We start from the raw sequence: 16,482 nt of genomic DNA, 5'->3' as shown, positions 1-16,482 counted from the left end.
GTAAGTATGTATAGCAGGGGTCACCAACCTTTTTGAAAGCAAGAGCTACTTCTTGGGTACTGATTAATGCGAAGGGCTACCAGTTTGATACACACTTAAATAAATTGCCAGAAATAGCCAATTTGCTCAATTTACCTTTAACTCTATGTTGTTATTAATAATTAATGATATTTACACTTAATTGAACGGTTTAAAAGAGGAGAAAACACAAAAAAAATGACAATTAAATTTTGAAACATAGTTTATCTTCAATTTCGACTCTTTAAAATTCAAAATTCAACCGAAAAAAAGAGAAAAACTAGCTAATTCGAATCTTTTTGAAAAAATTTTTTTTTTTTTTATAGAACATCATTAGTAATTTTTCCTGATTAAGATTAATTTTGATGACATGTTTTAAATAGGTTAAAATCCAATCTGCACTTTGTTAGAATATATAACAAATTGGACCAAGCTATATTTCTAACAAAGACAAATCATTATTTCTTCTAGATTTTCCAGAACAAAATTTTTAAAAGAAATTCAAAAGACTTTGAAATAAGATTTAAATTTGATTCTACAGATTTTCTAGATTTGCCAGAATAATTTTTTGGAATTTTAATCAGAATAAAGTTGAAGAAATATTTCACAAATATTCTTCGTCGAAAAAACAGAAACTAAAATGAAGAATTAAATTAAAATGTATTTATTATTCTTTACAATAAAAAAAATACATTTACTTGAACATCGATTGAAATTGTCGGGAAAGAAAAGGAAGGAATTTAAAAGGTAAAAAGGTATGTGTTTAAAAATCCTAAAATCATTTTTAAGGTTGTATTTTTTCTCTAAAATTGTCTTTCTGAAAGTTATAAGAAGCAAAGTAAAAAAAATTATGAATTTATCTAAACAAGTGAAGACCAAGTCTTTAAAATATTTTCTTGGATTTTCAAATTCTATTTGAATTTTGTCTCTCTTAGAATTAAAAATGTCGGGCAAAGCGAGACCAGCTTGCTAGTAAATAAATACAATTTAAAAAATAGAGGCAGCTCACTGGTAAGTGCTGCTATTTGAGCTATTTTTAGAACAGGCCAGCGGGCTACTCATCTGGTCCTTACGGGCTACCTGGTGCCCGCGGGCACCGCGTTGGTGACCCCTGATGTATAGTATGTGCCCCGCCCCCTGGTGGTTGTGGCCCTAAACAACCGCACGGAGTGCTTTTTTTATGCCAGGAGCCGGTCTGCAAACATACAGGTTAACACAGCTGCAATTTGTCTCTAAAGAAAGAAAGCCGATAGCGACTTCAATCATAAATTGTAAAAATGAAAATCATTTCCGTACTTGCTTGTCTGCTCAGCCTCTGCAAGGACTTCCATCTCACACTGAAGAAGAGACAGATGTTCAGGCCCGCACTGACCTTGGGGGCAGCCATATTGATATTTGAAAGGCAAATCCAGTAACACCTTAATGACATACAATTAAAACACTATTAGGACAATTAATGGGCATCAGTTAAACGCTGCGTGAACAAGAATTGTACCTTGTCTGCTGAAGCTTCGGGCTGTAAAGAGCACAGTTCAAATAACTACTTAAAGGGGACATGTTTAAAACAACAATCTTTATTTCTTTAAAATAAGATAAAGGACATTTTAGGCATTATTAATACAAATACAAAAAACAGAGAATACACAATAGAGTATGGCAGTTTGCGGAGAATTATAAGCGAGATTGAAAGTGAACCGGATGTTTGGTAGATAGAATAAAATCGAGAGCCAATTGAAAACGTGTCTTTAAACAACGTCATTAGAACGTGCAGCTTTGGCCAAACAAACATCCAATAAATAAGGCACGGTTGAGTAAGCCAAACAGGATTGTCGTTGTGGACCAAAGATGTTCACATTTGACTTGGTGCATAAATAGATATCTATAAAACAGTGGCAGTAAGTACTGAAAAAAAAACATACATCATTGTCCTGGTATCTGCGTTTAACATGTGGCAAAGTACGACTAAAATTTGTGCCATTTTGATCTTACTCCTCCTGAAGCTCTATGCACACGTAATGATATGGCCTTCCCCATTCCTTCTTCATACTCAAACACAAACACACTTTTGACCTGGTCAGAGACGAATGTAGTGATCAAGTGCAGTCCAAACCACAGGGCGGCGCTGCAAAAGCAAACTTGAGAAAGATTATTGTTGAGTGTCAGACCGTGCTGAAGTGTTGGCACCCTCGGGTGAACGCATCAGGAAGTTTGGGGTATAGAAAGTGGTTAAAAACGGACATCTCTTCACGCTCTCTAGTGAGGGAAAGTCACAAAAGCGCAGGTGTCAGGACCGTTGAGTGTCTAGCCCACCTGTGAGACAGGATTGCGTGGACTGAATGGAGTGGGCCAAAGTCTCAAACCCGATTAAGGAGTTGATGACCCTATATCTCATGGGCGGTGAGATGATGATGTTCCGGCACTCCGTTGGCGTGAGTGGCCGCCGTGTTGTTCTCGTTGAGGCGCCTCACGCGGTACATTTCGTAGTGGATGCTGCTGGTGATGTCCTTAATGTTCTGCATATGGGTTCTGGAAAAGGGAAGGGAGGCCCGTAAGACATCAAGTGGAGCAAACAGAGCCTCAATGCAGAAATTTCAACTCACCTGATGAGGAGATCCCGTAAATAGGCAAACTCGCAGTGGGCTATGTTCTCAACTAATGGAGAAAAACAGGTCCATTTGTTACTTACAAAAGGTGAAAAAGAAAACTGGGCAAAATAATGCTGTGCATTGTTCACTAGGGAAAGCCCGTTATTCACAAAGTGTCCTATTCTGCCGTTTGTACTTACCCTATTTTTAGGACTATAAGGTGCACTTAAAATCCTTAAATTTTCTCAAAAATTGACAATGCGCCTTATAACCCGGTGCGCCTAATGTACGGCATCATTTCTGAAACAGTGAAGAAAACCCACTCGATCTATGTTGTGTTTACAATGATCTCAGGCTGTTTACAGGTAGAAAGAAAAGGAGGGTTTTAATTGCTAACCATAATCTACCTACAGCAAAGTACAGGTAATCTCACCTCATTGGAGCATTTTTATTTCTATTGGAGCAATGTTTTCAGTAGAGATGTCCGATAATGGCTTTTTTGCCGATATCCCTATATTGTCCAATTCTTAATTACCGATTCCGATATCAACCGATACTAATATACACAGTCGTGGAATTAACACATTATTATGCCTAATTTTGTTGTGATGCCCTGCTGGGTGCATTAAACAATGTAACAAGGTTTTCCAAAATAAATCAACTCAAGTTATGGAAAAAAATGCCAACATGACACTGCCATATTTATTATTGAAATCACAAAGTGCATTATTATTTTTTTAACATGCCTCAAAACAGCAGCTTGGAATTTGGGACATGCTCTCCCTGAGAGAGCATGAGGAGGTTGAGGTGGGCGGGGTTGAGGTGGGGGGGGCTAGGGGGTAGCGGGGGGTGTATATTGTAGCGTCCCGGAAGAGTTAGTGCTGCAAGGGGTTCTGGGTATTTGTTCTGTTGTGTTTATGTTGTGTTACGATGCAGATGTTCTCCCGAAATGTGTTTGTCATTCTTGTTTGGTGTGGGTTCACAGTGTGGCGCATATTTGTAACAGTGTTAAAGTTGTTTATACGGCTACCCTCAGTGTGACCTGTATGGCTGTTGACCAAGTATGCTTTGCATTCACTTGTGTGTGTGAAAAGCCGTAGATATTATGTGACTGGGCCGGCACGCAAAGGTTTATTGGCGATCTGTACTTCTCCCTACGTCCGTGTACACATTTGCCTTGGTGCCCTTCCAACTTGCCTTGGTGCCCTAAAATATGAGCCCTCCTTTAAGGCAACACTTGCCTTGACCTAAAAAAGTTAAAATTCGAGGCCTGGACAACGTCTCATAATTACGTCGGTCAGCTGGAAAAAAAAATACAGATCACAGTATCATTAGTCCAGAATCTTTACGGTCCTTATGGACCGAGCCAATTAGGAAACGGTAACAAAAAATACCGGTACTCTGTATACATCCCTACTGTGGAGCGTTGTTCCTAGTACCAAAAAATACCGGTACTCGTATACATCCCTGCTGTGGAGTGGGGTTCCTACTAGGGCTGGGCGATATATCAATATACTTGATATATTGCGGGTTTGTCTCTGTGCGATATAGAAAATGACTATATCGTGATATTCGAGTATACGTTCTCACGCAGTTGCTTTTAGCTGCGGGCATTACACTACAGGCTCTTCTCACTCTTTCCCGTCTCTCCTTCTCACAGAGACATAAAACAAGCGCACCTTCTTACATACGTCACATACGTATACGCCCTCGCGGAGCAGAGAGGTAGCGGCATGGGTAACGTTAGCTGTGGTGCGAGTGGTAATACGAGAGAAAGAAGGTGCGAATCTGGTAACAAATGAAGGAAGAATTAATTCCCAAGAAAAACAGCAGGGGGTCCATCGTCTGGCGGTGGTTTGGCTTCAAGCGGGAAGATGTCGAACAGACAACCGTAATATGTCAAGTGTGGGGCAAAAGCGTTGCTACAAAAAGTAGCATTACTGCTAATATGTAGCATCATTTGAAAAGTCACCCGCTAGAGAATGAAGAGTGCTTGAAACTCCGCATGTCAACATCTCCGTTCGGTGCCACACCAACAAAATGCAGAGGCAACCATTTCCAGATGAACACCGTATGAAAAAACTAGTCAACAACAGAAGGAGATAACGTCAGCAGGAACCTACCACATAGCGAAGGACATACACTATTTGATTTCCTATTATGCAGCTCAATTTTATTTGACAGTTATTGAAATATCTTGTGTGACATCATGCACAAAAGTGCACTTTATTTGTTTTAAACTATTGTAGTGGCGTTCTGTACAAAAAGTGCACTTTAATTTAATGTTGTTTTGATATGTCATCTTAATGACATCATGCACAAAAGTGCACTCATAGCTTGTTTTAAAATGTCTCTGACAATCTTGCACTTTCTGTTTGGAAATGACATGAATGTTTGTGCCACTGCTTAATAACTGTTTAATAAATTGACTTAGTTGTGATTTCCCTGTCTGCATGAAAGTTTAAAATGAGCATACTGTATATTAATGCAGTATGAAGAAGAATGTTTTAATGTAGACATATAGAATCACCATACTGCTGTGATTATATGCATCAAGTGTTCATTCAAGGCTAAGGCAAAATATCCAGAAAAATATTGTGACATGGCCTAAAAATATTGAGATATTAAAAAAAGGCCATATCGCCCAGCTCTAGTTCCTACCATATTAAATTAAACAGCTGTGTTCATGATAAGCTCTGCAAATACTCCACTCCAAACAACAAACACAATGACCGCTTTCCATTTCACAGGTACACTTAATGCTGTGACCTGTAGCTGTACAGCACATCAGTATCTAGGATGAGATGGTAGATGTTTGTGCACAGTGCGCACACTGCAGGAAATGAAACTTCCTCAGTGAGACATGTTGCTCCTGTCTGCAGAGATAATATAATTAAGGACACACGTAAAAACTACCGGCAATCGGATGGGGCTATTATTGTATTATGTATTACTAAGGGTATCGGCACTTTTGGTTCTCTCGCCCGAGTCACATGGTGTCTGCACGAGGCCTAAAAACTAAAATGGTGCGTTCTTCTATTTGCCAACTCGCCTTGTCCTTACAAAGATACAGTTTGAGATGAAACTGGAAAGCAGGCAGCAGAAAAGGCGGAGAGGAGAGAAGCATCTGTACCTTCAATGGTTCCCCACTTGGTCTTCCTCCCCAGCAGCCTCCTGCCATTGACCTGGTACTCCTGATCACTGCCCACCACGGCAAATGGGATCATCTCCTGCACAAACAAAGCAACAAATGAGCATTTGTAAGTGTGCAAACTTTGGAGAGACTCCAATTAAAACTTCTCACCCTGATCTTCTCGTTAATCATTCTGTCGTCAGCATCCTCGTCAAACTCCTTCTGAGGGTAGATGTCGATGCCATTGGCCCGCAGCTCTTCCCTGATCTGTTTGAGGATATCACTACTGTTTTAACTGCATTTAATTCTAAAAAACAGCTTGGTGTAGCTTTTAACTATTGGGATTAATATGCACAATTTAAGATGAATTACAGTGGTAGAGTTGCATGTTTCCTTGTCTTAAAAAAAAGATTGTAGCTGCTGTCTGGGGGATAAAATACAGAGCAATGTCACATGTATTGGTCAAAATTAATACAAGATGTAGTATAACCTTTTTTCCACTAGAGGCACTAACAACCCTGCTAGCACAGAGCCGTGCATAGAGAGACTATGGACAACCCGACTTCAAGCCATCTCCTCAATGATTGGTCAAAAGTAACCACAAGTTACCTTCTTTTTGAAGAAGTCTCTCTCCTCTAAGGTGAGTGTGTCCGCTTTGGCAATAACTGGAACTATGTTGACCACCTTACTGAGACGCCTCATGAACTCCACATCAAGAGGCCGTAGACTGAACAACAAAAGAAAGAGAAAAGTCATACCCCAAGTAAATACATAACAGTACAGGTACATGCATCACCTCTGGAAATACATCATTGGTTTTCTGGAACAAACACTATATTGCCAAAAGTATTTGGCCACCTTCCCTGACTCACATATGAACTTGAAGTGCCATCCCATTCCTAACCCATAGGGTTCAATATGATGTGGGTCCACCTTTTGCAGCTATTACAGCTTCAACTCTTCTGGGAAGGCTGTCCACAAGGTTGCGGTTTATAGGAATTTACCACCATTCTTCCAAAAGCGCATTGGTGAGGTAACACACTGATGTTGGTCGAGAAGGCCTGGCTCTCAGTCCCCGTTCTAATTCATCCCAAAGATGTTCTATCGGGTTCAGGTCAGGACTCTGTGCAGGCCAGTCAAGTTCATCCACACCAGACTCTGCCATCCATGTCTTTATGGACCTTGCTTTGTGCACTGGTGGAAGAGGAAGGGGCCCGCTCCAAACTGTTCCCACAAGGTTGGGAGCATGGAATTGTCCAAAATGTTTTGGTATCCTGGAGCATTCAAAGTTCCTTTCACTGGAACTAAGGGGCCAAGCCCAACTCCTGAAAAACAACCCCACACCATAATTCCTCCTCCACCAAATTTCACACTCGGCACAATGCCGTCCGAAATGTAGCGTTCTCCTGGCAACCTCCAAACCCAGACTGGTCCATCAGATTGCCAGATGGAAAAGCGTGATTCATCACACCAGAGGAGGCGCTTCCACTGCTCTAGAGTCCAGTGGTGACGTGCTTTACTCCAATGCATCCGACGCTTTGCATTGGACTTGGTGATGAATGGCTTAGATGCAGCTGCTCGGCCGTGGAAACCCATTCCATGAAGCTCTCTGCGTACTGTACGTGGGCTAATTGGACGGTCACATGAAGTTTGGAGCTCTGTCTGCGCAACAAGTCGGCGACCTCTTTGCACTATGCGCTTCAGCATCCGCTGACCCCTCTCTGTCAGTTTACATGGCCTACCACCAGGTGGCTGAGTTGCTGTTGTTCCCAAACTCTTCCATTTTCTTATAATAAAGCCGACAGTTGATTTTGGAATATTTAGGAGCGAGGAAATTTCACAACTGGATTTGTCGCACAGGTGGCATCCTATAACATTTCCACGCTGGAAATCACTGAGAGTGGCCCATTCTTTCACAAATGTTTGTAGAAAGTCTCTATGCCTAAGTGCTTGATTTTATACACCTGTGGCTGGGCCAAGTGATTAGGACACCTGCTTCTCATCATTTGGATGGGTGGCCACATACTTTTGGCAATATAGTGTATTAGGTGATTTTATTTAGTCTACCAGTCCACCCCCCACTTTGAAAACCATTTCTATGGTTGACTAATTATATGCAATACACAGCTCCTCCACCAGAGGGCAGCTGCATCCAGGACATCGTCTTCTTTTTGTGTAAGCGTCTCTTGAGACTTTAAAGAAATAGTGGACTGTTTTTAGGGGAGTTAATGGCAACAGCAACAACACACGAGCGCAACACTAACTGTACACTTCCTACAAAGAAGCATTCAGTCTTGCTTGCCCGTCCTGGCACTCTCCATTATGCTTTAAAGGCCAACACAAAGCAGCTGCTGGTTGGCCCGTGTGACAACTGGACAGGACGCACACACACATGGGCGGCACTTCACGTTGGCCTGAGTGGAGGCAGGCCACAAGACGAGGTTTAACAGCATTGTGTGTGAGGATGACAGCTGTTTGAAGCATTTTACAACACTTGTGTGTAGTGAAGCTGCACAGTCAATCACTTGGTAAACAGCCTGAGCACCATTCCCGATTTATCATTTGAGCCCCGCATAGTCAAGGGAGGCCAGTAGTGCAGTTGGATCATAACCAGATGTGCTTCTGCCAGCAAAGAAGGGCCTGGTGAGCCCATCTTTCCTCTACATGTTTGTGTTCTGGGATATGTTGCCAAGTGCCGAGAGGCAATGTGTGTGTGTTTGTGTGTGCTCTAAAAGCCTAGGGAGGTTCTGCACAAATTAAAATGCTGACAAGGAACAAAAAGGTAGCACCTCCAGGCTTTTTCTAAGCCCTGCTGCGGTGTGTTACTATGAGCCTCACCAGTGTCCAGTAGGCGGGATGAAGTATATGCAGCAGTGAACTCTGGAGTCTGGGATCCTTTTCTTCCTGTCGATGTTTATCTCCTCCTGCAGATAGGCCTCGTATTGGTCGTTGATAAATTTCATGATGGGCTGCCAGCTGGCCGACATCAGGGCAACACGGGGTTGCAAAATAGAACGAGGATGAAGTCACAGGAAGAGGAAACAAAGACAGGAGAAAGGTAGGGACATCCGATTAGATATGACACTTAAAAAACCCATCAAACAAAAAAACATCTGTAACTGCTTGAAATGTTGTCATGAAGTCAACTGAGCTTGGTGAGCCTTTGAAATATAAACTCTTTAAATATATTTTGCTTATTACGAGTTTTATTGTTGTTGAATGACAAAAGGAAAAAGTGATGACCATTGAACCACAAATGGAACATTGGGAAAGCAGCGCATCCACCTCACTGCCCATGCTTCTTGATATAAAACGGCGTAAGTACCAAAATGTCAATAATATCAGACAGCAGAACATACAAAACTCAGAACCAGTGAAGTTGGCACATTGTGTAAATGGTAAATAAAAACAGAATACAATGATTTGCTAATCCTTTTCAACCTATATTCAATTGAATAGACTGCAAAGACAAGATACTTAACATTCGAAATGGAAAACTTTGTTATTTTTTGCAAATATTAGCTCATTTGGAATTTGATGCCTGCAACATGTTTCAAAAAAGCTGGCACAAGTGGCAAAAAAGACTGAGAAAGTTGAGGACTGCTCATCAGACACTTATTTGGAACATCCCACAGGTGAACAGGCTCATTGGGAACAGGTGGGTGCCATGGTTGGGTATAAAAGCAGCTTCCATGAAATGCTCAGTCATTCACAAACAAGGATGGGGCGAGGGTCACCACTTTGTGAACAAATGCGTGAGCAAATTGTCCAACAGTTTAAGGACAACATTTCTCAACCAGCTATTGCAAAGAATTTAGGGATTTCACCATCTGCGGTCAGTAATATCATCAAAAGGTTCAGAGAATCTGGAGAAATCACTGCACGTAAGCAATGATATTACGGACCTTCCATCCCAAGGCTGAAAGGCTGAAAACCAACATTGAATGCCTGTGACCTCCGATCCCTCAGGCAGTACTGCATCAAAAAGCGACATCAGTGTGTAAAGGATATCACCACATGGGCTCAGGAACACTTAAGAAAACCACTGTCAGTAACTACAGTTTGTCGCTACGTCTGTAAGTGCAAGTTAAAACTCTACTATGCAAAGCCAAAGCCATTTATCAACAACACCCAGAAACGCCGCCGGCTTCGCTGGGCCCGAGCTCATCTAAGATTGAATGATGCAAAGAGTAAAAGTGTTCTGTGGTCTGACGAGTCCACATTTCAAATTGTTTTTGGAAACTGTGGACATTATGTCAACAAAGAGGAAAAGAACCATCTGGATTGTTATAGGCGCAGAGTTCAAAAGCCAGTATCTGTGATGGTATGGGGGTGTATTAGTGCCCAGGTTATGGGTAACTTACACATCTGTGAAGGCACCATTAAGGCTGAAAGGTACATACAGGTTTTGGAGCAACATATGTTGCCATCCAAGCAACATTATCATGGACGCCCCTGCTTATTTCAGCAAGACAATGCCGAGGCACGTGTTATAACAGCGTGGCTTCATAGTAAAGGAGAGGGCGGGTACTAGACTGGCCTGCCTGTAGTCCAGACCTGTCTCCCATTGAAAATGTGTGGCGCATTATGAAGCCTAAAATACCACAACGGAGACCCCCGGACTGTTGAACAACTTAAGCTGTACATCAAGCAAGAATGGGAAAGAATTCCACTTGAAAAGCTTCAAAAATGTGTCTCCTCAGTTCCCACACGTTTACCGAGTGTTGTTAAAAGGAAAGGCCATGTAACACAGTGGTAAAAATGCCCCTGTGACAACTTTTTTGCAATGTGTTGCTGCCATTAAATTCTAAGTTAATGATTATTTGCCGAAAAAAATTAAGTTTCTCAGTTCGAACATTAAATATCTTGTCTTTGCAGTCTATTCAATTGAATATAAGTTGAAAAGGATTTGCAAATCATTGTATTCTGTTTTTATTTACGAATTACACAACTTGCCAACTTCACTTGTTTTGGAGTTTGTACAAATATCAGCCGTTTTTAGTCTTGTGAAGCGACTGACCACTCATGCAGCAATCTTCCTCAAGAAATATCATGGTAGATACTTTCTTAATTCTAAGTTAGAGTTATGTAAATTAAAAAAGCATGATGCATACATTTAAATATGTATTGTAATAAAGTGTGATTATACAGCTGTTAACTTCTTTTCACACATACATGACGGTTGAAGATTTTAACTTAAAGCAGCACCAGCAGCTTTAATAAAAGTTTCATAATGAGACACTTGTCCACAACCTATGGTTATTGTAATAAAAAAATAAATGATATGCACCAGTTCTCGTTGTTTATCTGGTCTCCAAATCCAGGTGTGTCAATAACTGTCAGCTTCATTCTCACTCCCTTCTCCTCGATGTCTGCACAAACAAAGAAAAACAAGGTCGGAAAATACACAGCGAGATAATGTAAATTGACACTAAGTGAAGAGGATGGATGAAGGGATGTCCCAATCACTTTGTTTTGGCCTGAGATCTGATCCAATTTCAAATCTCAATTCAATACTTAAAACTGAAATTATTTTTTTTTAGCATGTAACTAAAGTAACACAATCACACATTTTTGTCAAGCTCATTTTTTTTAATTTAGAATTTACTAGTACTGCTGTAAATCAGATATTGTATCAAATGTGTGGTATTGAATGCTACATACAATTCTTTGAGCAAAATAAACGCACAATAACTAAACAAATACAAAAACTATTATTGCCTTCCATTTAAATCATTTGGAGTTTATCATTAATGCCCTTCTGTGTCCAGGGACCTATGATTTGTAAACAATAACAGAAATGACAAACAAACTATTTGTAATAATAAGAAAAAAGAAACATATCGATCTAATCACTTTCGTATCGTTCATATACAGATACTACACTAGATATCGATATTTGGATCCATCACTTCTACATTACATTGAGGTTCGCATGGCTTTTGGTGTAGTCCTGCTCAGTATGTAGCATTGCTTAGCCATTCTTCGTCCTGTAGTCCTGCAGTTATTACAATATTTACTTTATTTTCTGCCATGAATGCCTTGGATTAGTAAGAAGTGGCTCCACACTACAGATAGCCACGTTTGTTGCAGCTTGTTCTTACATTCTAGCAGGTGTTCTAACAAGATAAGCAGTACTCTCCTGGAATTTACGCACTCCCTGCATGTGTGAAACAAAAAATCCGGAAATGTAATTATGTCTCCCTGAGCGTGCATCCTTTTTGAAGGAATCTTTCACGCGAGTACAATCTTTAACAATTTGTGGACCCCAGGACACAAGTGTGGTAAAGTTCGGCTGGGCTCATTAGCAGAATTCAAATCAGTTAAAAAGGGCAAATATCCATTGGGACATTTCTACATGGATTGCTTGAGTGAGGGTAGAGTACCATGACTGATGGACTTGATTTCAATGGTCTTGGGGATCTTCTCCTGGCCCGTGGCCATTACGGACTTGCGACTGACTTTAGACTTAAAGAGCGTGTTCATCAAAGTGGACTTGCCGAGGCCACTCTGCCCTGTGAGTGAGAAGAGACAGAGGTTGGCGTTAAGACATTTACAGTCGCGATCCGACATCACATGGACAAATATAAGACCTTCTGGAGGACAGTTTTGGGGTCAGATGAAACAAAAATTGAGCTGTTTGGCCACAATACCCAGCAATATGTTTGGAGGAGAAAAGGTGAGGCCTTTAACCCCAGGAACACCAATTCCTACTGTCAAGCATGGTGGTGGTAGTATTATGCTCTGGGCCTGTTTTGCTGCCAATGGAACTGGTGCTTTACAGAGAGTAAATGGGACAATGAAAAAGGAGGATTACCTCCAAGTTCTTCAGGACAACCTAAAATCATCAGCCCGGAGGTTGGGTCTTGGGCGCAGTTGGGTGTTCCAAAAGGACAATGACCCCAAATACACGTCAAAAGTGGTAAAGGAATGGCTAAATCAAGCTAGAATTAAGGTTTTAGAATGGCCTTCCCAAAGTCCTGACTTAAACGTGTGGACAATGCTGAAGAAACAAGTCCATGTCAGAAAACCAACACATTTAGCTGAATGCAGTGTTTCCCACACATTCATTTATTTGTGGCGGCCCGCCACGAAAGAATTAAGGCCGCCACAAAAAAATGTTTTTTTGTTTTTTTTGTATTTATTTATTCATTTTTTTTTGGTCCTGTCCAGCTTCTCAGGCAAATCATATAGTTGATGTAGATGCCCATATCGGCTGTTCAGATTTACTTTACAAAAGAGAAGTGTAGGATCAAGATTTTTGGAGCTCTTTGTTCAGTGGATCAGATGTTTGATGAAGCTTTGTGTCTATCTACCACCACTACTGTTTTCTGTTTATTTGTTACTGACTGTGGCAGGACACCTCTGCCTCTGTTTCACTTTATGTTGCTGGTAAATAATATGGTTGTAGTAGTAGGCTAAAGTTAAATTATTTAGTATGCACTAATTAAAGGGGCAGAGCTTTAAGATACATTTTAGCTTATATATTTTTATAAGATATATTTTTTGTAAGAACCACAATTAATAAATATATTTCAGTGAATAACTTATTGTTCAAATCTGTATATAAATATGTACATAAAGTGTTGTAATTATATTGTAAAATGCATGGATGGATGGATGGATGGATGGACGTTTAAAACAAAACTGTTATTATTAATTAGTAAGTATACATTTTTTGAGCCTTTTTAGAGAAAATCATATCATTGTAGTAAATTATGCAAATTACTCGATGATGTCATGGTGACCACGCCCATAGCCACGCCCCCACCGCCACAGGTATCTTGGCAGTTTATGGGAAACACTGGAATGGCACCAATTTTGTAAAGAGGAGTGGTCAAAAATTCAAGCAGAAGCTTGTGGATGGCTACCAAAAGCACCTTATTGCAGTGAAACTTGCCAAGGGACATTTAACCAAATATTAACATTGCTGTATGTATACTTTTGACCTGGGCATGACGTTAAAGTGCATCCGGCAGTGGAGGCTCCTCTATGGGGTCTTGGGGCACTAGGAGGTTAACCCCATGAATAACTACCATAAATTGATTAACGTGGACCCCGACTTAAACAAGTTGAAAAACTTATTCGGGTGTTACCATTTAGTGGTCAATTGTACGGAATATGTACTGTACTGTGCAATCTACTAATAAAAGTCTCAATCAATCAAACCCTTTACTACTGTTACCCCAGGTGGCCCTTGGCAAAGGCCTAGTACCTGACTGCCCCCTAGCCAGGGATACGGTGAAGACCTCAACGGCGGAGCAGGCCGAAGACGGTAGATGTAAGAACTACCACAACGGCTGTGATGGCGGAAGAAGACACCCTCATATCCATGTGGGCCCAGTTATGGGGGAAATAACAACCCAAGACCTCAACGGTGGAACAGGCGGGAGGATGATTGCTAACCCTATGGAACGTCACAACGGCTGGGATGGCGGATGAAGGCTGCAGCAGAAAAGGGTCCCCAGTCGTCTTGGACTCCATGCCACTGGACCCTGACCCGGATCTGTCAAGGATCGTGTGGTGACTGTCTGTGCACCAGTCTCCCCACGTTAAACAAAGTCACGCACAGGCAACCTTCATAAAGGGATACCCCCCTACCAGGAGGATCGCCATACTCGCTTCGAGTGACCGCCGATGATGACTTTTAACCCAGCAGATTTGGTCACATTTTCAGTAGACCCATAATAAATTCATAAAAGAAGCAAACTTCATGAATGTTTTTTTGTGACCAACAAGTATGTGCTCCAATCACCCTAGCACAGGGGTCACCAACCTTTTTGAAACCAAGAGCTACTTCTTGGGTACTGATTAATGCGAAGGGCTACCAGTTTGATACACACTTAAATAAATTGCCAGAAATAGCCAATTTGCTCAATTTACCTTTACTCTATGTTATTATTAATAATGAATGATATTTACACTTAATTGAACGGTTTAAAAGAGGAGAAAACACGAAAAAAATGACAATTAAATTTTGAAACATAGTTTATCTTCAATTTAAACTCTTTAAAATTCAAAATTCAACCGAAAAAAAGAAGAAAAAAACTAGCTATTCGAATCTTTTTGAAAAAATTAAAAAAATAATTTATGGAACATCATTAGTAATTTTTCCTGATTAAGATTAATTTTAGAATTTTGATGATATGTTTTAAATAGGTTAAAATCCAATCTACACTTTGTTAGAATATATAACAATTTGGACCAAGCTATATTTCTAACAAAGACAAATCATTATTTCTTCTAGATTTTCCAGAACAAAAATTTTAAAACAAATTCAAAAGACTTTGAATAAGATTTAAATTTGATTCTACAGATTTTCTAGATTTGCCAAAATATTTTTTTTGAATTTTAATCATAATAAGTTTGAAGAAATATTTCACAAATATTCTTCGTCGAAAAAACAGAAGCTAAAATGAAAAATTAAATTAAAATGTATTTATTATTCTTTACAATAAAAAAAATAAATTTACTTGAACATCGATTTAAATTGTCAGGAAAGAAGAGGAAGGAATTTAACAGGTAAAAAGGTATATGTGTTTAAAAATCCTAAAATCATTTTTAAGGTTGTATTTTTTCTCTAAAATTGTCTTTCTGAAAGTTATAAGAAGCAAAGTAAAAAAAATTATGAATTTATTTAAACAAAAGAAGACCAAGTCTTTAAAATGTTTTCTTGGATTTTCAAATTCTATTTGAGTTTTGTCTCTCTTAGAATTAAAAATGTCGGGCAAAGCGAGACCAGCTTGCTAGTAAATAAATAAAATTTAAAAAATAGAGGCAGCTCACTGGTAAGTACTGCTATTTGAGCTATTTTTAGAACAGGCCAGCGGGCTACTAATCTGGTCCTTACGGGCTACCTGGTGCCCGCGGGCACCGCGTTGGTGACCCCTGCTCTAGCACAAAAAAATAAGAGTTGCAGAAATTATTGGAAACTCAAGACAGCCATGACTTTATGTTCTTTACAAGTGTATGTATACTTTTGATCGCGACTATAAGTGGCGGTGAAGATGCACTTGTGTGATGAGAGGAAGGGAGTGTTACAGTTATGGCCTACTGCGAGAATATGCTGATTACAGTTAGTCAAAAGTTGATTACAGATACAGATAGCTACTTGCCTGAATAACGAGACATGATAGAAAGGAGTCGTCTGAAGATGTGACAAATTAAAAGGACTAACAACTTGATTACAAGGCTCAGAAACAGCAATGATTGTTATGATTATGTGATGAATGGAAATCCACGGTGTAACAACACACAGAGCCACACACTCAAGATAAATTCAAGTCTCTGCATCTTACCCACGACCATGATGTTGAGTTCAAAACCTTGCTTCATGGCCTTCCTCCTCATCTGCTCCAGGATGGCGTCGATGCCCACGTAGGTGAAGTCCACCACGGGGCCGCCGGCTCTCTCGCCGTACGACGCCATGGCATCAGGCACCACCGTCTCGGTCATGAAGCTGCCGCTGTAGCTGGAGATCACCTCCGACCCTGGTTTGACAAAGAAAAATGGAGGGTTAGGCGTTAACAGTGAAACATGTTTAGTCTCCATTGCACGTGCAGGCAGGCCTGCACTTGATACTGAACATTATCCAGACCATACAGGAGGCAAAAAAAAAAGATCTGTCGTGCCTCAGAATACATTAAAGGGATCATCTTATGATTTTTTTCTACATTTAAAACACTTCCTTGTGGTCTACATAACCTGTAATGGTGGTTCTTTGGTCAAAATGTTGCATAGATAATT

General features: G+C 40.3%; 1 protein-coding gene across 1 annotated transcript; it reads right to left on the bottom strand.

Moving 5' to 3' along the window:
• Positions 1-1,572: 1,572 nt before the first annotated feature.
• LOC133642632 (septin-9-like) lies at positions 1,573-16,221 on the bottom strand. Its single transcript, XM_062036946.1, has 9 exons — positions 16,035-16,221; positions 12,123-12,251; positions 11,027-11,108; positions 8,575-8,712; positions 6,346-6,463; positions 5,908-6,003; positions 5,737-5,833; positions 2,619-2,670; positions 1,573-2,544 (listed from the first exon to the last, which is right to left on the bottom strand). Exons 1-9 carry the CDS (start codon positions 16,189-16,191, stop codon positions 2,400-2,402), a joined length of 1,014 nt encoding a protein of 337 aa, XP_061892930.1. The 5' UTR covers positions 16,192-16,221; the 3' UTR covers positions 1,573-2,399.
• Positions 16,222-16,482: the final 261 nt, after the last annotated feature.

This window comes from Entelurus aequoreus, linkage group LG25, assembly GCF_033978785.1.
Source record: "Entelurus aequoreus isolate RoL-2023_Sb linkage group LG25, RoL_Eaeq_v1.1, whole genome shotgun sequence".
NCBI lineage: Eukaryota > Metazoa > Chordata > Actinopteri > Syngnathiformes > Syngnathidae > Entelurus > Entelurus aequoreus.
The sequence above is the reverse complement of the archived record's forward strand: the minus strand, read 5'-3'. Positions and strand labels throughout refer to the sequence as shown.